Source organism: Arachis hypogaea, chromosome 19 (assembly GCF_003086295.3).
Source record: "Arachis hypogaea cultivar Tifrunner chromosome 19, arahy.Tifrunner.gnm2.J5K5, whole genome shotgun sequence".
Classification (NCBI taxonomy): Eukaryota; Viridiplantae; Streptophyta; class Magnoliopsida; order Fabales; family Fabaceae; genus Arachis; species Arachis hypogaea.
Genome location: NC_092054.1, coordinates 36,933,081 through 36,960,979, shown reverse-complemented (window position 1 = coordinate 36,960,979; position 27,899 = coordinate 36,933,081). Strand labels below are relative to the sequence as shown.

General features: G+C 33.5%; 1 protein-coding gene across 1 annotated transcript; it reads left to right on the top strand.

Moving 5' to 3' along the window:
• Positions 1-11,084: 11,084 nt before the first annotated feature.
• Positions 11,085-21,263, top strand: LOC112777551 (phospholipase D zeta 2). Its single transcript, XM_025821957.3, has 20 exons — positions 11,085-11,519; positions 12,355-12,456; positions 12,634-12,749; positions 13,137-13,278; positions 13,836-14,000; positions 14,204-14,374; positions 14,658-14,900; positions 14,995-15,111; positions 15,251-15,390; positions 15,471-15,620; positions 15,863-16,019; positions 16,112-16,573; positions 17,291-17,401; positions 17,797-17,943; positions 18,032-18,229; positions 18,455-18,556; positions 18,741-18,872; positions 19,144-19,209; positions 20,342-20,403; positions 20,495-21,263. Exons 1-20 carry the CDS (start codon positions 11,325-11,327, stop codon positions 20,745-20,747), a joined length of 3,231 nt encoding a protein of 1,076 aa, XP_025677742.1. The 5' UTR covers positions 11,085-11,324; the 3' UTR covers positions 20,748-21,263.
• The last annotated feature ends 6,636 nt before the right edge of the window (positions 21,264-27,899 follow it).

The window sequence follows — 27,899 nt, the reverse complement described above, 5'->3', positions numbered from 1 at the left end:
CTATTGATATCTTTGTATCTTTTACTTTAAAGACTAACGCGGTCATTTTTGCAATTTAGAGAATAAAATGCGCTTTCTCTCAGTAAATCACACCAATTTATGCTTTAAATTTGATCCAAATTACTACTAGACAATTAGATGTGCAATAGCGAAAATGACACGAAATTTTTCTCTAAGCTTAATCTTATTCACTACTAAATTGACACTAAATTTTGTGTGCAATGGTGAACTACTTTACGTGGCGTGATGCTCCAAATTTGATTCAAATCAATAATTGACATTCAAATCATCTCAACAATATATTAACCAACACTAAATTTTGGCTGCAAAAGTAAACTTCACATGAAGTGATGATTTAATTTTGATTCAAAGTGTTCATGGGCCTGCCGAAATGAGTTTAATAAGTTTAAATAGACCCAGATTTGGCCCTAAAAGTCATTGGATCTATTTTAATCCGACCTGCAGCCGAGGCCTGAGTTAGATGGCAACAAAGTTGCCTCATTTGGAGCTGCACCGGAAGAACCATGCTAATAGAGTAATAGTAGAGGTGGGTGTGTGATCTGAGTCAGATGGCAACAAAGTTGCCTCATTTGGAGCTGTAACGAATTCAAATTCTCATGGAGGAATATAGAACTATGCTAATAGAGTAATAGTAGAGGTGGGCGTGTGAGTTGTGTGTTGTGTAAGACCCCAAAAAAAAAAAAAAAAAGAAACCCAACCTGATCGGGTTGGCCCAATATAAAATTAGCAAATAAAAATTTATTTTTAAAAGTTAAATTTAACAAATGTTATTTTATATTTATATTAAAATAAATTATTTTAAAATAAAAATAATATTGTATAATATAAAAAATATTAATTAAAGTCAAATAGTAACGATTAATTAGAGGTCAAATAATTTGCTTTACATCAAATTATGTGCTAAATTTTATCTAAATCACTAAATTATAATTAATTATAAATAAAATGGTGTATTTGAGATGAAATAATGATCTAATTCAATAAAACCCAATAATTTACACTTAATTAAGATCAAAATCGTGCTCTTGACATTAAATTATAATCTTAATTTTCATTAAAATAAAATTTTCTCATAAATACTACTGGAATAATAATTTTTAACATTAATTTAACATTTTATTTAATTACACTTTTCCTATTTTTAATAGTCTAGCAACACATCCAAGTGTTTTTGGCAACTAGATTCAACTAAGTTAACTCAAACTCAACAAAAACCACTTTTATCACACCAGCATATACACACGCGCATTTCAATAACGCAAAACATATCTTTCTTTGTCTTCGTCTTCTCCTTCTCCTTTTCTGTTTCTTCTTCCTCCTCCTTCTCTTTTCAAATTCACGCACGTAGGTTTTTCTTCTTCTTCTTCTTTTGTTATCGTCATCACCAACAACACCAATATTTTGCTAACATCTTTATTGGTTCTGATTTTCTCTTGTGCCATCATTAAATAATTTCGGTTCATTTTTTAGTTTACTTCAATTCATTTGTGAATTAATTGAGGTTCACTTGATACTGCTGATAAGTATTGATCAAATTTTTTATTCCTTAAATAATTTCAGTTTATTTCTTAGTTTAATTGATGTTTATTTGAATTCAGAAATAAATTGTATATGTTTTTGTTGATGATTGAGTCTTTTTTATTGCTTGTTCAAAACTGAACAAATTTCGGTTCATTTGTATGTTAATTGAGGTTCACCTGATGCTGCTGATAAGTATTGACTAAATTTTTTATCATCGGAATAATAAAAATAATCCGCCGGTAATCATTTACGGTAGAATTTTTCAATCTGCCGGTAATTGCTGGTGAATTCTTTGCCTGAAAACTATTTGATTACTGGCGGAATATTTCTTATCGTAATGTTAGCGCTACACTATCTATTTTCTGTCTAATTACTGTCAAATATTTCCCCCGGTAAATCTGATCAATTTAAAAAAAATAGAATTAGTAGTCAAATTCTATTTTTTGTTAATTTATTTTTTATCCAATTAGTAGTCAAATTCTAAATAGTAGAAACCAAATAACCATTTTATTAATATCAAGTGTATGAATCAAATAAGTAAAATAGAATCAAATAGTCTAGAACAAAACGCTAATCACTATGGATCTTGATAATTGTCATCGTCATCATCCCTCTGGTCTTACTGAGGCGGCGGACTAGGCGGTGATGTCAGTGCCTCTCCAGCAGCGCCTCTGCCACTAGCGCGCATCTACTCCTGGTACATCGCTATCTATTGCTCTATCTACTGAAGCTGCTCCAGCTCTTGTCTATGCTCCAGCCTGAGGGAATCTATGATTGACACGCATGCAAGAATTTTGTTATGCTTCTCCTCAGACTGCTATAGCTGTTGAGCATGTTGGTGAAGGCTTTAGGTAAGATTCAGCACCTGCTCTCTCAAATCAATGACGTTGTCCTCGGGATCGATAGTGTGGCTAGTGGCAGAGGCAGATAAAGCTCTCAATGTGAAGGTGCGAAGGTTGTCAGCGAAGAACGCTCCCAACTGTAGATGTGATTCTTGTACAGCTCAGATGCGGTCTCATGCCAAACCCTGTTAGGATCGACGACTGCATCAGTGGAGTTGTTGCCGTCCTCTCTAGTAGGCTGAAATTACTGGGTTGCAGCCTCTAATCTCTGCATGCAGGACTCTTGCGTAACACATGTTAGAAGGTGGACGACAGTTAACTGAAAACTTTACATCAAATGATGTTTACTCACATAATAATCTGCAAACCACTGATCATCAAATCTCTCATTGTTCTCCTTCAAAGTGTGAGTATACTTGAAAGTCTCTGCCATCGTCGCATCTCAATCCGACGACTTATACTACACAAGTGGAAACAATATGTTAAATCAAGTAATAATATTAAACGTCAAAGACAAAACAAACTTAATAACAAAATAAAACAAGTTACATACCAGCCTGACCTTTGTCTTCATGAAAGTCGCTGAGCTGTCGATATACTTCGACAACCTGGCCGATGCCTATTAGCTTTGTTTATGAGACGACGATGTCTAAACCCCATATAGTACCTTCTTACTATCATGGCAGAGCCAAATAGTGAGGTGGTCATGCCTCTCACGTACGTCCATCATCTGCTGAAGTCGCCCAGCCATTCGATTGTCGAAGATCTTCCTGATCATGGCATCGTGAGTTTTGTTCCATATAAATTTCTCAGGGACAAAGAACATTTAGCACTAGTTAATCGAAACTAAATACATAATTAAACAAAATAGAAGATATAAATTAGATAAGGTTGAATATGTTGAGTTTTTACCCCCCCCCCACTTTTGAAATCATCGCTCTCTGGTCTTAGCGGGATCTTCTTGTAGCTCGGCTATGGGTAGTCGTATATCAGCTTGATGACATTGGTATACTCCTATGTATATGCATTATCATTTGGTGCAAACCTATTAAAGAAAAACTTAAGATTAGTAGTTTACTAAAAAATTATTTGAAGTAATCTATAAACTTGAATTATATTTAGATTCTTTTAGAAATTTTGGCAGAGTTTCATCTATAATTAGAAGATGCCTAAAACCCTATCCATCAACAATTTACTTAAACAATTCACAAACAAACCAATATAGCATTATATGACTTAAGCATCAACATCCATCAACAATCAAGAATTCTCAAATACTTTCAACCATTTAAACCTACTAACTTAAATCGAACCTTTCTTAACAACCTAAATCCACTAAAACCAGAAAATTGAATGTAACTAAATTAAACTAACTAACTAATTAAAATAAAAAACTTAAGATTAGCAACCACATATGTTAAATAAGAATATCAAACTAGTTTGTATATAAAAGACTTAAAATAGTACTCACGCCATCAAACAATCAGGTTAAATTGTCATTTATACAATGGGAGGTGGTGGAGGGATATCTGGCTAGGATCCATGAGAGGATTCTGGCACTGCGGTGTCTGTCGCTGTAGGAGGCATCGTCGTCGAAATAGTAGACTGATAAGCAGATGGAGGTGGTGGAGGAGTCCACTTTGGTGAAGCAGGCGAACAATTTCCTGATGGTGGGGGTGGCACAGCAGAAGGAGCCACGTAGTTGGGGTTAGGGACCATGATGAACGATTGATCCTATGCACCCATTGGCTGTGACATTCCAAGAGTAGTCAGAGTAGAGGACGATGACTGAGAAGTCCTAGGGATACTAGTAGACACCCTCCCTCTACCACGATCACGAGGCTGATTGGTGACACATCTGCCTGTCATCATGTCTGCAAAGAGCATACCAATTAAATTCAAATTTGCTTCTAATTAGACTTCTTATCTTTGGTAATTTAAATAAAATTTGAAGTAATCTATAAACTTCAATTATATTTAGATTTTTTAGAAAATTCGGCAAAATTTCATCTATAATTAGTTAGAAGGCGCATAAAGATTTATCCATCAACAATTCACTTAAGCAATTAACAAACAAACCAATATGGCATTATATCACTAGTGGATTATCCCATACAAACTCAAACATTCTAAATCACATGGTAGCTACAACAAGTAATTTAAAATCCAAAATATTCATAGAGGCATATTATCAAACACTTGACGTTCATAGGCATAAACAATAAGAGAAAGCACAAACAAGCATTTTTTTTTCATCAATTCACACAAATCAATATATACAACACTAAATCAGCAGTAATATCTATCAACATTTAGGAATTCTCAAACACTTTTAACAGTTCAAACCTACTAACCTAAATCAAACCTATCTTAACAACCTAAATTCCCTAAAACCAAAAAATTGCATCTAACTAAACTAAACTAACTAACTAACTAAAATTAACCTAATAACTAATACTAACCAAAACAGAATTAAAAAAATAGTTTGATCAAAACCTGGAGTGCTGAACAATGATAGATGAAACAGAGAAGACGGGCGAGTGTACTGGGGCGTTGTGATGTCGACAGAGCTAGAGGTGATGAACAGTGGTCATCAGCCCGTTTGGAAAACTTTGGAAATAGAACAATAGAATTGTTCTGGCGTTGTGTTTGAGAGAGAGTTGGAGAGATAGACAGACAGAGGATGAAGAAAAAGGAGAAGGTGACAAGAGAAGGGAGAGACAGGATCGCGGCGATGTTGGGTGGCCGGCAACAAAGTCAGAACAGAGAGATGAAGTGAGGAAGAGAATGCAGGCGAAAAGAAGAGGAAGAAGAAAGGGAAGAAGGGTGGTGTTGGCGACGGAGATGGCAGAGGGTGGAGCTGTGGTGGTGATTCGATTAGGTCGCGAAAAGGCTGAGGGTGGTGGTGGTGGTAGCGGTTTGGGTGCAGTGAAGAAGAGGAGAGTTTGCAGAAGTGCGGAGGAAGGGTTTTGCATTTGAATTTTACCCTAATTTTACCGTTAGATTTATCAGTGAAAAAATTTGACAATAAAGTGGTCAACGTTGTCTAAATGCCGCATTTCACTGAAATCCTTATCGTCGAAAAATTTCGACAGAAAATCTGACGCTAATAAAAATAATTTTATGTCTCAATTTACCGTCGAATTTAGATACGAAATTTTAAATCTGATGGTAACTAATTTGAGGAACGAATTCTTGCTCGTTATCGTTGGAAAATCTGCCGGTAACATTCGTTGCTAAATTTAACGGTATTCATCGTTTTTTTTTTATAGTGGAAGGAGGAAGAAGAGGAAGAAGTGATGGTGGTAGTGATGACGACGACAATGATAATAACAAAAGAAAAAGATGAAAAGAAAAAGAAGAGGAGAAGAAGAAGTAATAAAAGTAGGAGTGTGTAAGTTAAAAAAAAGAAAAAAATATTCGAAAAAGATAAAGAAAATTATATACAATAAATAATATATGATATAAAAAATAATTATAACAATTTAATTAAATTTAATTAAATAATTCACTTAGTTGTATAATTTTTCTGTTAAAGAAATTCCCGTGTTATTATTTGTAAGCTTTGGGCAATATAGAAATCATATTGTAGAATATAGAGGATGATAGTGAAGTTATACAACTATGACACAACACATTAAATAAACTAATAATGTTTTCTTTTTTCCATTCCTCTTAGTGGCTGCTTTTCTATTGTTTCTTTCCAATTTTGATTAAAACATTCTATTTTGTCAGCTTAAAAGAATGGACTTTCGAAATCTAACTGTGTGTATGTTTGCATGTCTATTGTATATGTATGTCTTATGCATGTGTACCTTGAGTACCTAAATCATGCGCAACAGCTGTGCAACGTTGGCAGCGTCATTTTCTTCGCAATTGGTTTTTGGATATACTAATAGAAGAATTTTAAGTATACTAAATATACAGATATTTTAATAATTTTAACGGTTGATTTTAATTATAAAAAATATATATAATATATATAAATTAAAATTAATAATTAAAATTATTGAAATATCAATGTTTTAGGTATATTTAAAAACTTTTTAATATTATAATACATTATTTTTTAATAAAAAATATTTTTTATAATAAAAAAATTATTACATATAATAATATACATATTTTTTATTAATTTATTAAAACTTTTTATTTTTTAAACAATTTTATTTTTTAACAAAAATTTCCTTCCTTTTCATGTGGCTTAACGTATTGTTTGATTTAAAGGAAATTGAGTAAAAAAAAAATGTAAGGATAGAAATGAATGAAAAATGGACTTTTCTTCTATTTGGATCATAATAGAAAATTAGAAAGAAAATAAAAAAATAGTGAAGCCATCTAAAATTTGTCTCATGGGACATGAGATGAAAATGGAGAAAAAAGTATAAACAATGGTAAAAATATAAATTTATCCTTCCTATAAATAATGATAAAAATACATTGATATATTATAATATTATTATTTATATATAATATAAGAAAATATATTAATATAATTTCACTTAGTTATTTTTTTTATTTTTTTATTTAAATAATTTTTTTTTTATTTTTTTTATTTATTTTTTCTTCATCTAAATAATATAAAAAATTAATTTTTTTATTTTCTTTTATTTTATTTTTTTTTCTCAATTTTTTTTTCTCATTTTTCATGTTTCATCCAAACAAAGTGTAAGAGTTAAGACTACACAAGTACGCAGTCTTTCAAAACCAATTGCATGAGGGGAAAATGACATATACACACACACGCAGACAAAACTACGTTACGGATTGCTAATTTGCTATTATTTGGTACAAGGCGGCCACATGACTAACTTTGTGAGGTCATTAGCGATTACTGAATTTACGTATGGATGAACATTGTTCAGCCATATTTTATTTGTTTAAAATGTGCCGTATCTAATTGTCATACTCCCGTTAAAAAGTATTCTTTAAGAATAATCTCATCACATTAGATTAGGAATAATTAAAATATTTTATACACATAAAGAAATAGTGACCATATACTATATTTATACATGTTATTTTATATATTTTTTTCAATAAAGTTATTAACTACCAAATAGTCAATAGAATAATTAAATTTTTTCATAGCAACATAATTAAATTTTTTATAAATACAAAAAATCAACTAGCACTAGATTTAGTTAAACTATATTATTTATAAAGTATGATTATATTGATATAAAATTTGATTAAAAATTGAATATATGTAGTCCTTCTGTATTCCGGTATATATTTATACATGTAATTAAATTTGTGTCTATATAACTTGGTTTTTAAATAGTTTACCTCGAAAGAAAATTACCTCAACTAAAATTTTGTAATGTACATAAAAATCTGATTAAATAGAAATAAAAGATATTTTTAATATATATACCTACATGTATGTATGTATGTAATAATTTGCCAATTTGGTGTATTTTGTATTGATTATGTTTAGAAGAGAGGTTGAAATTAAGAGATATAGGTGAAAATATAGAAATTGAGAGATGGAGACTAAATTATATTTGATTTAAGATAAATATAAAAATTGAGGGGTAGATTTAAAATTGAGTAAACTACTAAAATGGTATCAAAAAATTTACATTATTGACAAAACAAATCTTAAAAGATATTAACGACAAATAAGTCACTAAAAAATTTAAAAACACGATAAAAATAACTAGATATTAAATTAAATATATTTTCTAAAAAACGACTTTAAAAATTAAATTTTGATGCAAAATTTTGCAATCATTAATAGAAAAATAAGATTTTTTCATTTTTAAAATTTGTTAATTTTTTGTCAAGTGAATTTTAAATTTTTTTTATTGTGAATGATCATATTCTTTTGAAAAATAAAAAAAAAATCTAGAGATCAAATTTTATTCTAAATTTTTTTGTGTACTTTCTAAATATTTACTCAAATATTGCTACAAAAATTTAGATCTAATGGATAAATCTTTTGCTAGATATTTGTTACTTATAAAAAATATAATATTTATTAGTTCTTTTTGTTATATTTTTAAATAATTCAACTATTATTTTATCGATGACATCTTTTAAAAATTTTTTTGTCAGCAATTAAATCTTTCAAATATCAAATTAGTAATTAACTCTTTAGAATTAAAAAATTAAACGAGCCTATTTTTGAAATGTTGTTAAAGTTTTAATAATAAAGAACTAACATTTTGTGTCTCAAAAATAAAATTTTAATTTTAATCTTTAACTACTAAATACAATATTAAATTTTAGCTCCTAATTTAGTCTATAAAAACAAACATTATCTTATGAAGCAATGCTATTTTTTAATTATGATCTATCAATTTTGGCTTCATGGTGATGGAATATAGATTCAACAAGATAACAACCCCCTAATTGAAGCAAGATGCCAGATCCCCTAAGTAAATACACTTATTGGATTGTATTTGTTATCATTAAGGAATATCAATCATATGCCACTTTGGCATATTCTCGGTGAAAAGGCATATGATGTTGGATATTCTATAGCGTACTAAAGCATATGCCATGTGCATCACTGCACCCCATTTGCATGAACTCGGTCATGTCTCTTTAGTTGACCAAATTGTCCTTACATCCTCATCCTTTGTTTTAGTTTCACCAAACCATTTATAGGAGCAATTATTACTTCTTAGTTATTACTTATTAGCATGGGTACAAAACTTTTGTGTCCAAGAAAAGTTTTGGCTTTTCGCCATTAAGCTATATTGAGTTTAATTTTAATTACTTTGCGTAAACCATATGCATTATTATCATCCAATCACTTAAAATGCTTTTATAACAAAAGACTTGTGTCTATAATGGCAACACCCTTACAAGTAACAAGGTAGAACTTGATGTGGAGGGTGTGTTTATTTGCACGTAATTTTATATTGAGTAAACAACGAAAATTGTATTCGAAAATTTATTATGCTGACAAAAATAATTTAAAAAAATATTAAATAATAAATAAAATTTTAAAATATTTAAAAAATAAGATAAAAAATTAGATACTAAATATATATTTTAAAAATAATTTTAGAGATTAAATTTTGATAAAATTTTTTGTAAACATTATTAGAAAAATAATTTTTTTATTTTTAAAATTTAATAATTTTATATGAAGTGGTTTTTTTTTTTTAAAAAAATTTATTGAGATGGCCAATTTTTTTTAAAAGATAAAAAAATCTAAAGATCAAATTTTGTTTCGAATATTTGTGTGTACCTTTTAAATATTTATTTAAATACTGTGACAAACATTAAAATCAAATTGATAAGTTGTTTGTTTAATACAAAAGTTTTTTTTTACACTTATAAAAAATATCATTTTTATTAGTTATTTTTATCGCATTTTTCAAATCATTCAATGACTTTAATCTATAACAGTTTATTTTTTAAAAATATATTATGTAAGACTTCAATTAGAGAATCAACTCTTTTTGGTTAATAGAAGTTTATTTTTAAAATTATTTTATATTTTAAATTCTAAAATTATAAATTATAAATCATAAATATTAAATTTTAAATTGTAATTTTAAACTCTAACTTTAAAAAAGATAAACGTTAAAAGATAATTTTATAATAACAAGATTAATATTATTAATTAGAAATTAATTTTCTATACTTATTCATTATGAAAATAGTTTTACGGTTAAAATAATATAAATTTTTCTGGTAACGCATATAAAGAATATTCAATTTTCCAATCCTTTTAATTTGACATTTTTTCTATCTCTTATTTAAATTTTTCGTTGGGTTTCCTTTACTGATTTCTATAATTTAGATTTGAAACCACTCACTGGTTATAATAAATGCACTAAAAAACTAAAACATTGGATTAATGTAGTGATTCTCACTCTTCGCTGTTTCAAATTCTTTGTAAAAAATAGTAGACAATTTCAAATCTAACTAAATAATAAAAATAAATTAAAAAATCTTAAGATTTACAAATTTGAACGGATTATAAAAAAAAAGAATTGGTTGCTTAAATATAATAGAAAAACGAAAAATTAGTTAACGCAAAATATAGAAAATTAAAAAATATAAAAAACCGTAATGAGAGAGGATTTTGACGCAAACAAAATCAATACCATTTTTGTCACCAAAAAAAATCAATACCATTTTTGTAACTACTCTTATATTTGATTTTTTTTTTATTTAAGGATGCAACTAAAATATTTGTTAATATTTCATTCGATTTAAATAATAATAAAATATATTTGATTTTTATTTTTTAAATTGATCTAAATTAAATTATTAATATTTTTATTATTTTAAAAAATTATATTTTTATATTTATAAAAATAATATTACTCATATATGATTTACAATATAAACAAATTTATTATGAATATATCTCATTTATATTATAAATAATATAGATAAAGTACGTCAAATAATTTTTATAATATCACGTGCATATTTAAAAATTTAGTATAAACAAGATATGTAAAGTATGTCAATTTTTACAGTATCAAATATGTGTTTAAAAATTTGTGTCTTATAAACAAAATATACTTATAATTAATTCGTTTAATAAGATGCAAAAGCCTAAATTATGTCGAAATTTAATAAATAAAATATTTAAAATATTTATTTTAAAAAAAATCCGAATTTAGAAGGTTACTTAAGCGACTTTTTTTTGGGTGATAATTAAGCGACTATTGTAAGCAATTCCCTTAGCTTACTCGCTAAATTTTAATTGAATGACAAATTGACAATATAGTTACCATGGCCTAACACACTCGTTAATTGAATGTTCTAAGTCTATAAAAAGCTCTGTGCGTTGGTTTACTTTCTTTTTTTTTTGTTTCTTCATGTTCTTCCTTTAACAAGGTGCCTCTTTCTCTCAACCTCGCGCTTTCACAGTTCTTCCTCGTTCTTTTGGATTTTAATATTTGATCCTTCCATCATCACTGCAAATCGAAGCAACGGTGACTCTAAGTTCCTTCATCAACTTCCATGTCGTCGGAGCCGCTGATTCCGCCGTCCGACGACGCATTCTGGCGTTCTCACTCTTTCCGGCAATGCGGCGAACCGGCCACGTCGATTTTCGATGAATTGCCAAAAGCAACAAGCGTTTCGGTGTCGCGACCGGAGACCGGAGAAATTAGCCCAATCTTGCTTTCTTATACAATTGAGTTGGAGTACAAGCAGGCACGTACCACTTCTTTTTTTCGAGAAGATTTTTCTTTTTCTTACTCTTTGATTTCTGTGTCTTAGTTAAAATCTGATTCATGCACCAAAACATTTGGTTGGTTCAACTGACTGCGTAATTGATTTTGGTTTATTCCATTGTTGGTCAAATTGGTTGACTTGAGTCATGCAGAAAAGGAGAAAAGCTATAAGTATTCAAGTATTTCGCGGTGGCGGGTTGTTTCTTTTTTTTTTTCGTTTTCTTTATTTTTTTCTTTTTGCTTTCTTTTTAAGCTTGTGGTCTAAGTTATCATCAAAGATGTCACTTGTGAATTTGTGATCAATATCATTAATTGCCTAAGCTGGAGTTTTCCAGCATGACATTGTTGGTCAGAATTCATCAGGAGAAATATATGGACTTTGGTTTATGTATCTAAGTGATTGTACAAGTAGAATTTCTGGGACTGGTAGCTTCGTTAGCTAAGAATTGAAATATGTTAGCGTGACTTGAGAGGACTAAAATAGGAAATTATGAGTTATTGATTGTTTTGCCTATTCAAATATTTTGCACAATGACTGGATATAATTTTTGTATTAATATTAGTAGATTATTGGTTAGCAACTTACTATCTATGGGAAAGTTTTGATTTTAACATGTATAGTTTTCTGTCTGTGCCTTCTATAATTGCTCGTTATGGTTCTCTTAAGAATGTCTATATTGTTGATAATCTTTTGAACATAATTAGTGACATCTTAATTCTCCAGATCCTACTAAGATTTGATAAAATTTTAAGTTATTCTGTCAAGTAATGCAGTTAAAGCTAATGTCTAGCTAACAAGCATTTGTGTTATACAGTTCAAGTGGCGTCTTCACAAGAGAGCAGCGCAAGTTCTCTACTTACAGTTTGCCCTGCGGAAACGTGTACTAATTGAACAACTTCATGACAAACAAGAGCAGGTTTGCAGTTTAATCATTTTATGTTGCATTTTGCAGCCATGATTCTTTTAGCTGTTTTGGGGGATTCCTGTAACCAGATGCCTTTTCATGCTTACTCCATTATGTTAAGTGAGGAAAGGTGCTTTCAATAATTTTCTTTTCCCATCTAACTTTCTAACTTATAACTTTCTCATGAAGATAAAAGAATGGCTTCAGAGCTTAGGAATAGTAGATCACACAGTGACAATACACGATGATGAAGAACCTGATGATGGAGCTGTGCCTTTACATCATGAAGACAGTGTTAAAAGCAGGTATCTAGTCTATTTTTCAAGAAATTAGAAGTTTATATCTAATGCAGTTATAAACTTTACAACTTCTTAAAATGTGGGAGTGCATAGGTCCACAACTTTATGGTTTTCTAAATGTGAAGTCCATGATTCTTAGCTGACAGTCCAAAGTTGTGGAATATTTTACTAATTCTTAAAAGGGGTGAACCAGGGTCTAATGGGGTTGAATTATGATCCACATATTAAATATTTTTCAAGTACATAAACATTGTTTGTTGGCTAGTAAATATAGTCATTTCCAGCATCATTTATACAGAATAAAGGCTTCCATTATTTAGAAGATGTAACGCTTTAGTTTTTTCTTTCTAGAGGAGTGTAAAGAAACATTAATTCATTTGATTTTTTTTACAGATATGTCCCATCTGTTGCTGCTCTATCAATAATTCGTCCATCATTAGGAGGGCAGCAATCGGTTGTAGACAGGGCAAAAGTCGCAATGCAAAGTTATTTGAATCTTTTCTTAGAAAACCTGGATATTGTGAATTCTTCAGAGGTAACTAGTTCAACTTCATAGTTGACAATCATTTAATTTGTTTGAAAAATGCATAGAATACCAGCATACCAGTGTATAGGGGTTAACACTTCTTTGGTTCATGTATAGCATTGAGAATGCATAATCAAAATGAGATTGAATGGCAGTTTATTCTTTTTTTTTTATTTATCTAATTTACATTCATCTACAAGACACAATTTTATGGTGTTTCAACTCCTCCTATCTAGCTCAACATATGTGGAATTCTTTGAACTTGTACACCATAGACAACCATCAGTGTGCTCCATACTCCACAGGCAATGAAGTAGCTATTTAATATTTTAATCATATTCAGATATAACTCTGCCTATGTCAAATTTGTTGCATACTTTTTACACAGCCTGTCCCAAGGCCATATGAAAGAGGAGGGTTATGTTGGGCCTTTGACAACCAATGTAAAACTTTGTTGAACCCAATGACATACTCAGATTCAGATATATTTATATGGTGCTCCATTTCTGTGTATGAAATGTGACTTAAGATAAAATTATCTTTTCTAATATACGGTTTGAATATAGGTCTGCAGGTTTTTGGAAGTCTCCAAGCTATCCTTTTTACATGAGTATGGTCCAAAGCTGAGAGAGGGATATGTGACAGTGAAGCATTTATCAAATGTTTCACAGGATTCAGAAGCATGCCATCCATGTGATTGGTTTCGTGGCTGTAATAACAGCTGGAAGAAGGTTTGATTCTATTTTTTCTTTTGTGGCCACACTTGATACCTTAGTTTGGCAGCATATTATTGTTACCTTAGAGATCATACATATAACATATAATACCTTTATGGAAAATCCAATTTATAGTCATCAAAGATAGTTTTCCTGCAACTTTTTTTTTTTTTTTTTTTGTCTTGGATTTAATCTTTGATTACATTGTCTCGACACAGGTATGGGCTGTTTTGAAACATGGATTTTTGGCCTTGCTGGATGGCCCTTTCAGCAATACACCACTGGACATACTTGTTTTTGATGTTCTTCCATCCTCAAAAGGAGATAAAACACAAATACATTTAGCTGATCCTGTAAAGGAATGTAATCCTTTGCGATACACATTTAAGGTGATGATCAATTTGTCTTAGACATCATCTTTTACCCTCTGCATAAGAAATAATTTTTAAATTGCTTAAAAATCTGTTCACCAATTCTTTGTTGTCACAGTCAGTCAAAGCAGCTAGACTGATTATACTTTAACTGATTTAACTAACGACAACTGTCAAACACAAAGAGTAAAAGCTTTGCCTTATTCAGAAATATATAGTTCCAGTTTATTTGAGAACAATATGTATTGACAAACTTTTATTTCCTTCCAAATTTATGTTAATAATTGGAATTGATTAGTAGGTTACTAGTGGGAATAGGACCATATCATTGAGAACTACCAGCAATGGTAGGGTTAAAGCTTGGGTAAATGCAATTAATGAAGCTGGTCTTCGACCTTCGGAGGGTTGGTGTCGTCCTCATCGGTTTGCTTCATTTGCTCCTGTAAGAGGTTTGACTGAAGATGGGAGCCAAGCCCAGTGGTTTGTAGACGGAAAGGCAGCATTTGAAGCAATTGCTTCTTCAATTCAAGCTGCAAAATCAGAGGTATATGTTTTTTCCATTGTTAACCAAGGACCCAAGGTTATAGTTAAATTGTCTCATTTTCCTAATTCAATTCTCAAATGGAAACGGGTTGCAGATCTTCATTACAGGATGGTGGCTTTGCCCCGAGCTATATCTTAAACGTCCTTTTGATGGCTTTTCAAAACTCAGACTTGACTCGTTGCTAGAAGAAAAAGCTATGCAAGGAGTTCAGGTACACATAGCATTCTTGTTGATGTAATCAGTTTTATTGGTGATCTCCACAGTCAGAACTTTGAAGCCCTTGTGCATTATAAGACTGAATTACATGAAAATGGATAAAGCTTAGCTTATGCAATTATATGTTTATGTAGATATATGTGCTTCTCTACAAGGAGGTTTCTCTGGCTTTGAAAATCAACAGCTCGTATAGTATGAGAAGACTCCTCAAAATTCATGAGAATGTGAGGGTATTGCGCTATCCTGACCATTTAACCAGTGGCGTGTATTTATGGTGGGTACTATTAATGAGTGAGGGTTGAAGAACATAAAAATTCATGGGACCTTACATGTGATATGATGAATAATTTACAGGTCGCACCATGAGAAACTTGTAATTGTTGATTACAAGATTTGCTATATTGGAGGATTAGACTTATGCTTCGGTCGATATGACACGCCTGACCATAAAGTTGGTGATTGCCCCTCCATTACATGGCCCGGAAAGGACTATTACAACCCAAGGTATTTTTCTTTTTCTTATTTTCGTATGGAAAAGAAAGAACATTTTGCAAAACAAACCATTCTATGAGTGGATAGAAAAGGCTGATTTCTATATCAGTTTATGGTCAATTGCAATGCATATGGCCATGTTTTCTTACATATACAAATACAATATTCTCAAGATTGAGATAACGTTAGCACCCGTTGTTGAGACTTCACAGTTGCATATAATATTTATTGTGAAAATTTTTGTTCATGTATAGAGAATCTGAACCAAATTCATGGGAAGACACGATGAGAGATGAATTGGATCGTGAGAAATATCCTCGTATGCCATGGCATGATGTCCATTGTGCCCTTTGGGGACCTCCTTGTCGTGATATTGCTCGACATTTCATTCAACGTTGGAACCATGCTAAGGTATATGTAATGTCATCATGATATCTTATTTTAATTTACATGTATCTTATTATTCCTCCTCCCCCTCTCTTACATTTTGGTGTATGTCTCAGAGAACTAAAGCTCCAAATGAGCATGAAATCCCGCTACTTATGCCTCACCATCACATGGTCCTCCCTCATTACATGGGAAAAAGCAAAGATATGGACATTACTGGAAAGAAAGATGAAGATGGCACGAAAGAACTTGAGAGTAAGGATTCATTTTCGGAGTCTCCGGTACAAGATATACCGCTGCTTTTACCTCAAGAATCTGGTGGACTAATTACTTCGCTCGGAGATCATTCCAATATTAGTGAAAAGGTTCCATTATCATCCCAAAAGTTGGAACATGAAACATCAACTCCAAACACAAAGATCAATGGGTTTCATGATGAAGTTGTTCCTTTTGACCTTGGTGCACAATCTGTTGTTTATGATCTTGACGATTGGTGGGAAACACCAGATGAAGGTACCAAAGACGATAATAATTTGGAATATAGACAAGTTGGTCCACGTACTTCTTGTCGCTGTCAGGTTAGTTATGCATTCTGCGTCTGCTGTGTAATGGAAAATATTCAAATTTTTGCACCTGTCCTTAAATAAAAATGAGTTATTGTTACCTACCCAAACAAGAATGAAGTATTAGGAATAGAAGCTTCCAATCATAAAGGGAAACAAATTTCTCCTCTGCCCTTCTTACATTACACTAGAAGGAAGAGAGTGGAGGATAGAATAGGAAAGACAAGGGAAGAGAATCATGACAGTGTTAGTGTGAAAAACGTATAAGAGGGTCAGTAGGGATGATTCTAACGGATTTTCATGATTGGAGAGGAGAGTATAAGTAGTAGCAAAATATGGAGGGGGAGAAGCAAACTTTTGGAAAGAATTAAGGCTAGGCTAGGAGAGTGAGGCTGGCTCTTACCAATACAGCCATTTTTTCTTTCTTGTATTTCCTTTCTTCTATATCAATAAATTGAGTGAAATCATCCTGCTTCACTCTTTTATTTTGTCTTGCTGGTCCGTTTTTGTTAATTTCACTACCTCGGGTGCTAGTTGTTACAGTTATCTTGTTCTAAATATAAGCTGCCACTACGAGTCAAATATGACTTTTATTCCTGATAAATATATATGACTAATAACACCATGAATATAGAATTCATATTAACCTTTTTCTCCTGAAACAAAGTTTAGTAATATAACCTATTGAATCGTATTCTTTTCTGATGCTATGATGGATGTGAAAATCCACAGGTAATCAGAAGTGTCGGCCAATGGTCAGCTGGAACCAGTCAGCATGAAGAAAGCATTCACACAGCATATTGTTCTCTTATTGAAAAAGCAAAGCATCTTATCTACATTGAGGTAAATTAATTATGAGGAATTTGACCTCCCTTGATCTAGTCTTGATTGGCGATATGGTAAGGCCAGTTCAACCTAGGTATAGGGGATAAAAGGAAAATGATAAATCCTCCAAGTTGGATCTTCCTGTTAATTTTCTTAATTACTACATATAGAGACTCTTGAATGTTTTCTATATTTGCAAGGTATTAGCGAGTTTACTTTTTCATTTAATATTTTCTTTGTCAAATATTAGGAGTATTGGTCAGGAACACCATTGATCTATTAGAATACAATCTCATAATACCTTTTTTGGTTCCCATCAGTGATTATCACTTTAGATTAACCCTTCTGTTAGCAATATTAGTTCTGTGAAAAGTATTAAAATGATACCGAATTTCGTTTTGTATTCCTTTCAGAACCAATTTTTCATATCAGGTCTAGCAAAGGATGACACAATTCAGAACCGTGTACTGGAAGCACTATACAGGCGCATTTTACAAGCACACAAGGAACAGAATAAATTTAGAGTTATAGTTGTGATGCCCCTCTTGCCTGGGTTCCAAGTAAGTGTTAAGAGCATTCTGTTCATAGTATCAACCTCTTTTCTCTATGATTAAATATTTTAACTGTTTTGAATTATCAATATAACAGGGTGGTCTCGATGATGGTGGTGCTGCAACTGTCAGGGCTTTAACACATTGGCAGTATAGAACAATTTCAAGGGAAAAGCATTCTATATTACACAATCTTGAAGCTAAAATTGGTCCTAAGGCTCATGATTATATTTCTTTCTATGGTCTACGATCTCATGGTAGACTTCATGCCGATGGTTACGTGGCCACAAGTCAGGTAACTTACTTTCCCATTATTTGGAATAATCTCTGGATTTTGATTCAAAAACAGAAAATCTGGGATAGTTTTGTCACAAAGTTTAACTTTGGGCTATTAAAAGATCTTGAAATGGTTGTACAAAGCACATCATTGATCTTGCATATTTAATAATTAATGAACAACATTTAACTTAGATTGCACTGAAATTTCGAACATCTGATGTGTATTCCCATATTTGTGCAGGTATATGTGCATAGTAAATTGATGATAATAGATGACCGTGTAGCTGTCATCGGATCATCTAACATTAACGACCGTAGTCTGCTTGGGTTAAGAGACTCTGAGGTACTCTTAAGAGCTTATGTATACATCTTATTATATATATACACATGCGTGCACGCCCCCTGTTTTTAAACTCCTTAATTAGCTAGAGTATAATTGAGTAAATTCTGTAATTAAAATTGTTCTATTAGTTTCTAATCTTCAGTTTGAAAGAAAACTCCTTTAATTCTAATTTTTTGTCCACCAGATAGGAGTGGTTATAGAAGACAAGGAATGTGTTGAATCATTGATGAATGGAAAACCATGGAAAGCTGGGAAATTTTCTTATAGCCTCCGTTGTTCCTTATGGTCTGAACACCTTGGCCTTCATACAGAAGAGGTTAGTCAAATTCAAGTTTATATTTGTGTGTTGCGATATGGTAGCACTGCCTGAAAGTTCTTAGATGTACTTCACAAGAACTATAATGTTCTCATACATTTGTTAGTTGTTAGTGGAAATGTAACTACAAGATTTATCAGATTGCTTGGCCTTGTTCATTATTTTCTCATCTTTTTCACTTTTCTAGTTGTCATGAGCTGTTTTTCTGTTAGTGTATATGTTTAGATTACTTGGTATGGCCCACTTGTCAATAATCTATGTCTTTTTATAGGTCAGTAAAATTAGTGATCCATTGGCAGACACAACATACAAGGACTTGTGGTCAGCAACTGCGAAGGTAATTTATAGTACTTACAGAACAATTTCATCACTAATATTATACCTTATTAGATATATATCCACTCAGGTCCCTATATATTAATAATATGAGTAAAGTGACAAATAAACCCCTGAAGATTTACATTTCGGACAGATTAGTCCCTAAAGAAACAAAAATACCAATAAAGTCCTCTAAGATAACAAATATGGACAAGTTAGTTCAAATTAAGATCTTCTATCCTAATTATAGAGGCTAATTTAAAAGTAGTGTGTCTACATCTGCTATTTTAAAGGATTTTATTGGTACTTTTTTTTCTTTAGGGACTAATCTGTCCAAAGTATAAATCTTCAAGCGTTTATTTGTCACTTTAATAATATTTAAGTTTAACATCATTCATCATCCGTATACCAGGGCGGATCCAGAAAAAATGATTATGGAGACCAAAAACCAATAATCAATACTTTCCCTCACCATAATAGAGTAATAGGCAATAGCCAATGCTCACTTCACCACTACAACTATAATTCCCAAAAGGGCCGAAAGGAAATTTGGAAACCTAGCTTTGTGTACCACTTTTAATTAGAAACCTTCAATCTTTATCAACTACCTGGCTTCAAGCCTTTGAGAAGTTGGAAATTTTACTCAATTGAAAAGTAATTAGTAGTAATTTTTGTCCTAAATGCTTTTTTGGTATTGTCACTTATTTTTTGGTTATTAAATATAGATAATTTGAGCTGAGCTTTTTTGAGTTTTGTCACTTGCCTTTTTTATTATTAGAGATAGATAATATTTGGATTAGACTTTTACTTATACTAGGTTGGTCATAAAATATGCTGAACAATTTAATTATTGAAATAAGACTTTCTCAAATACAAAATAAAATTATATAATATATAATAACCTCTCTATATACACAATATACTTACTAATACTACTAACTTACTACTACCACTAACTATTTTGTTATAAAGTTTGGGGACCAAGGCCTATGCTTGCTCCCTTTTAGATTGGCCCCTGCCGTAAACCAACGTCTTTTGTAGACAAAATATACTTAATATTTTAAATGTGACTTTATGTAGACATGTAAAAGATAAATTTTCAGATGAATTAGTTATAGTCTAAGGATGACTTTGTTCTGAATGTGTTACAGGAAAATACTAGGATATATGATGAGGTCTTCGGTTGCATTCCGAATGATCAGATACACTCAAGGTCTTTGACTGCATCTTTTTTTTATGCTTTTCTATTTTTTCTCCTTTTTCATCATTTCCTTCTCATGGTGTTATTTTAACACAATATGCAGATCTGCTCTTCGACAAAGCATGGCTCAGCGGAAAGAAAAGGTGGGCCACACCACCATAGATTTGGGAATAGCCCCTGATAAGTTAATAACTAGTGATGCCTATGGAGAAATCAATGAGACAAATTCAATGGATAGATTGAACTCTGTAAAGGGACATCTTGTTTCCTTTCCTTTGGAGTTCATGCGTGATGAAGATCTAAGACCAGCCTTTATTGAGAGTGAGTTTTACGTAGCTCCTCAAGTATATCATTAGATATAGATATTAGTATACTGAAGCCATGAAAAAGATGCCATTCTTTTTATAGATTTTCGTGCAAAACAAGAAACTCAGTGAAAATCAACACATGATAAAGTGGTGTGAAATTTTCACATCCTGTGAGATTAGCAATTGGTTTGCTATTATTAGATAATATCATAATAATTTAAAAAGAATAGATAAGTCTAAAGTGAAAATGATTGGAGAAAGTAATAAAGTAGAAATAGAGAGGGATGTAGTCATTAAGTAGTTTTGACCTGTGATTATTACAGCATTAGTTTTATAAGAGAGGAAGTGTGATTACGTAGAATCTTAGTTGTGAAAGTAGTATCTTAGAAATATTAGTTGTTATTGTCTCAAGCAACTTTATAAGTAACTTAGTTATTGGGGACTTTTATTTATTTTTGTATTACTCAGTTCATCATTTTCAGAGAAAATTGTAAATATATTTTTCTTTAATTGACCTGGGATGTAATTGTTTATTTATAAGAGAAAAGTTCAATGGTTAGTAGATTTATTATTTTTTATTAGTATTTTTAGCTATCGACCTAAAATTCTTTTATCTAGTAATTCAATAATATACTTATTCAAACCTTGGCCCACAAACTTAGTAAAATCCAAAATGAGTAAAGACTAATCAACATTCTATAAATATTGTTCAGATCGACACTTACTCGACTGGCGATATGGGCCTAGCTCTACTTATCTAAATAAGTAACTAATTCCTATAATTTCTCCCGTGATAAAAAGGAGATCTCAACAACCTCCTTATCAAAAGGGAGTAACAAATCCACCATCGTAGGTGGGACTACTCAAAAGGTGGCTATTTATTCTACATATACACTTGTAAATATCCTGACACTCTCAGGTATACTTCAAATTCCAATGTACTAAAAAACCAGCCTAAAATCCTTGTTAACTATGCATAAGAGTCCCTTGTATACATCACTTCCCACCTTCACCAAGACGTCGAATGGCGGCACCTCGTCACTAGAAGACGTTGGACATAACCCCAAAAAGGAGCTTGGAACTTATGTTCAGGCCTAAATCACAGTCTAGGTAATCCCCGAAATATTGGCGCCGTTGTCGGGATCTGGTAATCAACACCGTATGATGACAGAAAACGTTCTAGAAAATAGACACACTGCTTCTGATTCAGAGGCCTATGAAGAAGAGTAACACAACGACGATCGCGCACTTATCCTACCCCTCAACCTAACAAAGAGAAAGGTGTGGCCGGGGAGATACATCTTGCAAATCAAGGAGGACGAAGAATACGTTCAGAAGTCCATCAAAAAGGAGGATTGGAAGAAAGAGATCTTACATAACTCATGGAACTGGTTCACGGACATTAAGGTCAGCTAGAGTAGCTTGAGAACGAGTTAGAACGACGTGAATCAGAACGACCTTGCAAAGGGAGGTACGACGACGAAGAGAATTGGAATAAAAACTCGAGAAGCTAGAATCCGATCTTAAAGGTAGGAAATCCCGAGCTGACCAAGCAGAAACACCTTTAGGAGGTGAAGATCTATATACTGAAGAGATCATGCGGGCTAATGTTCCCAAAAACTTTAAAAGCCGTGACATGATCTCTTTGATGGAACTACTGATCCAAGAAACCACTTGAGCAACTTCAAGAGTCGCATGTACTTGGCTGATGCGTTGGACGCAACTCGCTGCAGAGCTTTTTCGACTACGTTAACCAAGGTGGCAATGAAGTGGTTCGATAGCTTACTGCTCAGGTTAGTCACCTATTTCGATGACTTGGCGAGGAGCTTTTTTACCTGATTCTCCATTCAGAAAGACAAAACCAAGCATGCTCCGAGTCTATTGGGAGTAAAACAAGAGGTTGAAAAATCACTGCGAGCCTATATGAAAAGGTTCAACAAAGCGTACTTGGAGATTTAGAATCTCCCTACCGAAGTGGTCATTATGGGGCTAGTCAATGGCCTCAGAGAAGGCCCGTTCTCTCAATCGATATCAAAGAGACACCAATTTCTTTATGAGGTGCAAGAACATACGGAAAAATATATCAACATAGAAGAAATGACACGACAAAGAGAGTCCGTCCCAGGACAACATAGTCAATATCAGACTCGAAGCAAAGAAAGAGAGTCAAAGAAAAAAGAAGACTACAGCTCGGAAAAATCTCGAAGGTATCATAACTATACCCCGTTGCAGGTTTTCCTTGTCGATGTCTAACCTCTCAAACCAATAAAAAAAAGGTGAAAGTCGGTCAAAATATTATGATTATTATGATTTGAATAATGTGATCGAAAGGCTGGCCAGAGAAAGGTCGGTTGGACAAATATCTAGCTGAAAGATTGGACGACCAAGGTAAAAGGAAAATAAATAAAGAAGATAGGAATAGGCGAGATCGGGCACAACAAACCCCGAAGAGACATATCCACGTGATTGCTGAAGGATTTGCAGAAGGGGGAGTAACAAAATCCTCCCGCATGAGACATTTGAAAGAAGTATACCAGGTTGGCTAGGAAGCTGAAACACCCGACCTGCCTGCAATCACGTTCACAAAAGAATATGCTCAAGGGGTAGTGTCCGGACACGATGATCCAGTCATGATCACGATGATCCTCGCCAATGCAAACCTCCACAGAACCCTGGTAGAATAAGGATGTTCGACAGACATTCTGTTAAAACCAGCTTCTAACAAGTTAGATTTAGAGGAAAAAGATTTGAGAGCATATCCAGACACTCTCTTTGGTTTAGAAGACACACCTATCCAACCTTCAGGCTTTATTTCTCTCTATACCACCTTTGGTAAGGGTACAAAAGCTAGGACCTTGGGCATAGACTACATAGTAATCGACATGGTATTGAGATACAATGCCTTGATAGATCAGGCAACGTTAAATCAATTTGCTATAGTGGTCTCCATCCCTCAAGTTTGCATGAAATTCCCCACTCTTAAGGGTATAGCCACTGTAAGAGGATACCAGAAACTAACAAGAAGGTGTTACAATGAAAACCTGAACCTACGAGGGTGCACAAAAGGGAAAGAAGTCAATACCATATAACTCGGAGGTGTCCGAGTTCGGGAGGAACTGAGACCCCAACTTGAAGAAAAGATCGAGGAGGTCCAGATCAGGGATGAAATCGGAAAGACAACAAACATAGGGGCTAACCTGGAAGAGCAGCTAAAGCATGAACTAATTAAGCTCCTACGAAAAAATTTTGACCTCTTCGCCTAGAAAACCTCTGACATGCTTGGAATCTATCCCAACCTCATGAGCCACAAACTTGCTGTTTATCCTGGCTCATGACTTGTCCAGCAGAAATGACAAAAGCTCAGCCCCAAAAGAGCAGAAGTCATAGAAGAGCAAGTCCAGGCGCCGTTAGAAGCCAGATTTATAAAAGGTAAAATATCGGTTGTGGCTTGCTAACGTGGTATTCGTGAAGAAACTAAATAGAAAATGGAGGATGTATGTCGACTATACCCACCTTAACAAAGCCTCTCCCAAGGATCCTTACCTTTTGCCCAGCATTAATGCTCTGGTAGATTTAGCCTCAGCCTAAATACCTGTCCTTTATGGATGCGTACTCGAGATATAATCAAATCGGATTAGGAGAAGACATCTTTCATCACTCTTAGGACAAACTATTGCTGTGTAGTAATGCCCTTTGGGCTGAAAAATACTGAAGTTACATATCAACGATTAATGAACAAGGTATTTTTATCTCACCTTGGAAAATTGATGGAGGTCTACGTGAACGAGATGCTTGTAAAGCCCAAGAAAGAAGCAAGTCTACTGTCTGACCTCACAGAGGTGTTTAACATGATAAGGCAGTACTGGATGAGATTAAATCCCACAAAGTGTACCTTTGCAGTTAAAGATGAAAAGTTCTTAGGATTCATGCTCACCTAAAGAGGCATTGAAGCCAACCCAGACAAATGCAGAAAAATGTTGGAGATGAAAAGCTCGACCTGTCTAAAGGAAGTTCAACAACTAAAGGCAGACTGGCAGCCTTGTCTAGATTTTTGGTAGGACCGGCCTTGAAATTCCTACCCTTGTTTGTAATCTTTAAGAAGAGATATTAATTCAAGTAGACTCAAGAATGTGAACAAGCATTTCAAGACTTCAAAAACTTCTTGAGCTCACCACCTATCTTTACTTGACCAGAAGAAGGAGAAGAGCTCGTGCTATATCTAGCTGTCTCTGATAAGGCTATAGCCTCTGCCCTTGTCTGAGAAGATAAGGAGGGGCAGCAACCTATCTACTTCACGAGCAAGGCATTACAGGGGTAGAATTGAACTATTAAAGAATAGAAAAATTTGCCTATTCCCTCATTTTAGCTTCCAGAAGATTACGACCCTATTTTCAAGCCCACACTATTAAAATCCGAACTAACCAGCCCAATTAAGTATATCCTCTAGAAAACTAATATTATGGGGCGGATGTTATAGTGGACTGTGGAACTATCCAAGTTCGACCTGAAGTATGAAGCACAGACAGCCATCAAATTGCTGTAGCTGGCCGACTTTTTAGATTTGCTCGGACCCTTTCCTCAAGCACTCAGGCAGGTAGAATACCTCATAGTAGGAATCAACTACTTCGCTAAGTGGATCGAGTTAGAACCTTTTGCATCCATCACAGTTCAAAGAAGTAAAAAATTTCTATACAAGAACATTGTCACTCGATTTGGAGTTTCATACTCCATCACTACGGACAATGGTACTGAGTTTACTTATTCGACCTTTAGAAGCTTGGTGGCAAGCCTTAAAATCAAACATCAATTCATATCAGTAGAGCACCCTCAAGTCAATAGACAAGCAAAAGCAGCAAACAAATTCATATTGGCAGGGCTCAAAAGAAGGTTACAAGATGCGAAAGGAGCATGGGCAGAGGAGCTCTCCCAAGTTCTATGGGCATATCGGACAACTCCTCATTCTACAACTGGAGGGTCTTTGTTCCAACTTGCTTATGGAATAAAAGCCATGATCCCCATAGAAATCAACGGAGAAAGTCCAAGGGTGAGATTCTACAATGAAGTGGGAAACATCCAAGCTCAAAAGGAAAAGCTCGACCTCCTTCCAGAAGTCTGGGAACAAACTCAAATAAGGGAGGAAGCGTTGAGACAAAGGACGTATACAAGGTACAACAAGAAAGTCACCAGAAGAAACTTGAATACAGAAGTTGGGCAAAGAGAAGTTGATTGCAAATTAGAAAGGACCTTACAAGATCATTGAAGTCTTGAAAAATGGCTACTACAAAGTGTCTGACCTACAAAGGAACGAGCTTCCTAGCTCATGGCATGCATGCAACATAAAGAGGTACTACAACTAGAAAGCGAACCTTGCTCCCTGGTGTACTTTTTATTCCGACTTTATGGTATTTTCCAAAAAAAAAAGATTTTCCTAAATGGGGTTTTAATGAGGCATCATAGCAAGGGATAGGAGTAAAATAGAAAAACTCTTAGTAGAAAATAATACTTGTAAATTATTCTTATTAATGATATTCATTATTTTCCAAATTTTCTAGGATTGTTTATTGTATTACATGCATCAAGCTTGACAAAACTCAAAAATCATTACCCGACCTCAGTGGCTGGTAAGATAAAGCGACGAGGTAGAAATTGGTGTAAAAAGTTACATAAATAGATCGTGGCCCAACCTCGTCAAACCACATATAAAAACAAGTTGGCAAATGAGACAAGCCTAAAACGAATCACAAAAGTAACTTAATAAAACAAATAACATGACTGACTTCTCAAAGATGGCATAAATATGTCTTTATTAAAAAGAACAAGACTACACCCGACCTTATAACAAATATTTAAACGACTTGAAAAAAAAAGGGTAATTAAATGCGTGTCCGACCTCACTAAATCAACACAGCAAACGCGCATTATGAAACAAGTTATCTGACCACATAAGACAGCTCAGCTAAATAAGTTAAAAAGAGTCCAAAAATAACTTGTAGCGAAGAAAAGACCCAACCTCACATGGTTGAAACAAGTAATAATCCCCAAAACTACAAGATTTTTCCAGAATAGCTCGGAGCAACCAAGCTAAGTAGAAAAAGCTTTGCAAGTGAAACATCTAACATTTCTAAGAAGTTTGTTATAAAGTGATTTTTGAAATCACAAAAGTAAAAATGACTACTACTACTCAAATTAAAAGTTACAAACACTTATAAACCCATCAAAATAAGTGTATGAAGCAAGAATTATGATGATCAAAAGCCCAAAACAGGGCAAAAGTATCAAAAATATATAAACTATTACAAAAAATGTGTTCAAAAACCCACAAGTTGGGCCAACCATTACAAAAGTAAACTAAGACAGAGGATCTTTTCCTTCCATGGCCATGTTGAGCTGGGGGACTTCCTCGGTGGGAGCAGGGGAATACTGGAGAGCTTCGGTGACAAAAGGATTAGAAGTCTTTGGGTCCTCACAATGGGTAGGCTCAGCCTCAGGAGAGACTATCTTTCCATCTACCACGACTTGTCTGGATCGACGAGAGAGAGGACCACTTCGGGGGCAATAAGTCAGAATTGGGCCTTCATGTTCTCAACCATTTGGTCCATACTCTCAGTTATATTAAACTCCAAGCCCTCATGACTCTGTTTAAGTTGTTCCAATTTCTCTTAAAGCCCTAACATCTCTCCAAAAATCCGGGTATAGCTCTTCTCATCGTTTTCCTTCAAGCCCTCAGCCATGGCACAAGCTGCTTGGGAGAGTTTCAATTTTTCTTTAAGGCCTGCGATGTGCAACCTCAAGGTCGTGCTCTCATCCTCCAGCTCCAGTCTAGATTCCGTAAGCCTAGCCACCTCTGTAGATCAGTTACTTCCCTCTAAGTAGCACCAATGGGAGTCTCTCTAAGGCTTTTTAATAAAGATGTACAAATCCTCGCCGTCTAAATTCCACCTTGAGAAAACACCTCCAGATGCTTCTCCACTGAGCAATCATCCATATCAATTGAACTATGAGGAATGATGTACTCCTCACTAAACCCAATAACGTCAAACCCAGGATCATAAGCACTCCCAAACGTAAAAGGGGTTCTCTTGCATTTACGGGAATTCAATTCAGTATTTGCCTTCGGAGGCTCATGGAAAAGACGAACAGGGAGAATCATCCAGATCTCCGCTTCTTTAATGAGAGGGGGAAGTAATATCTTGGCCGACT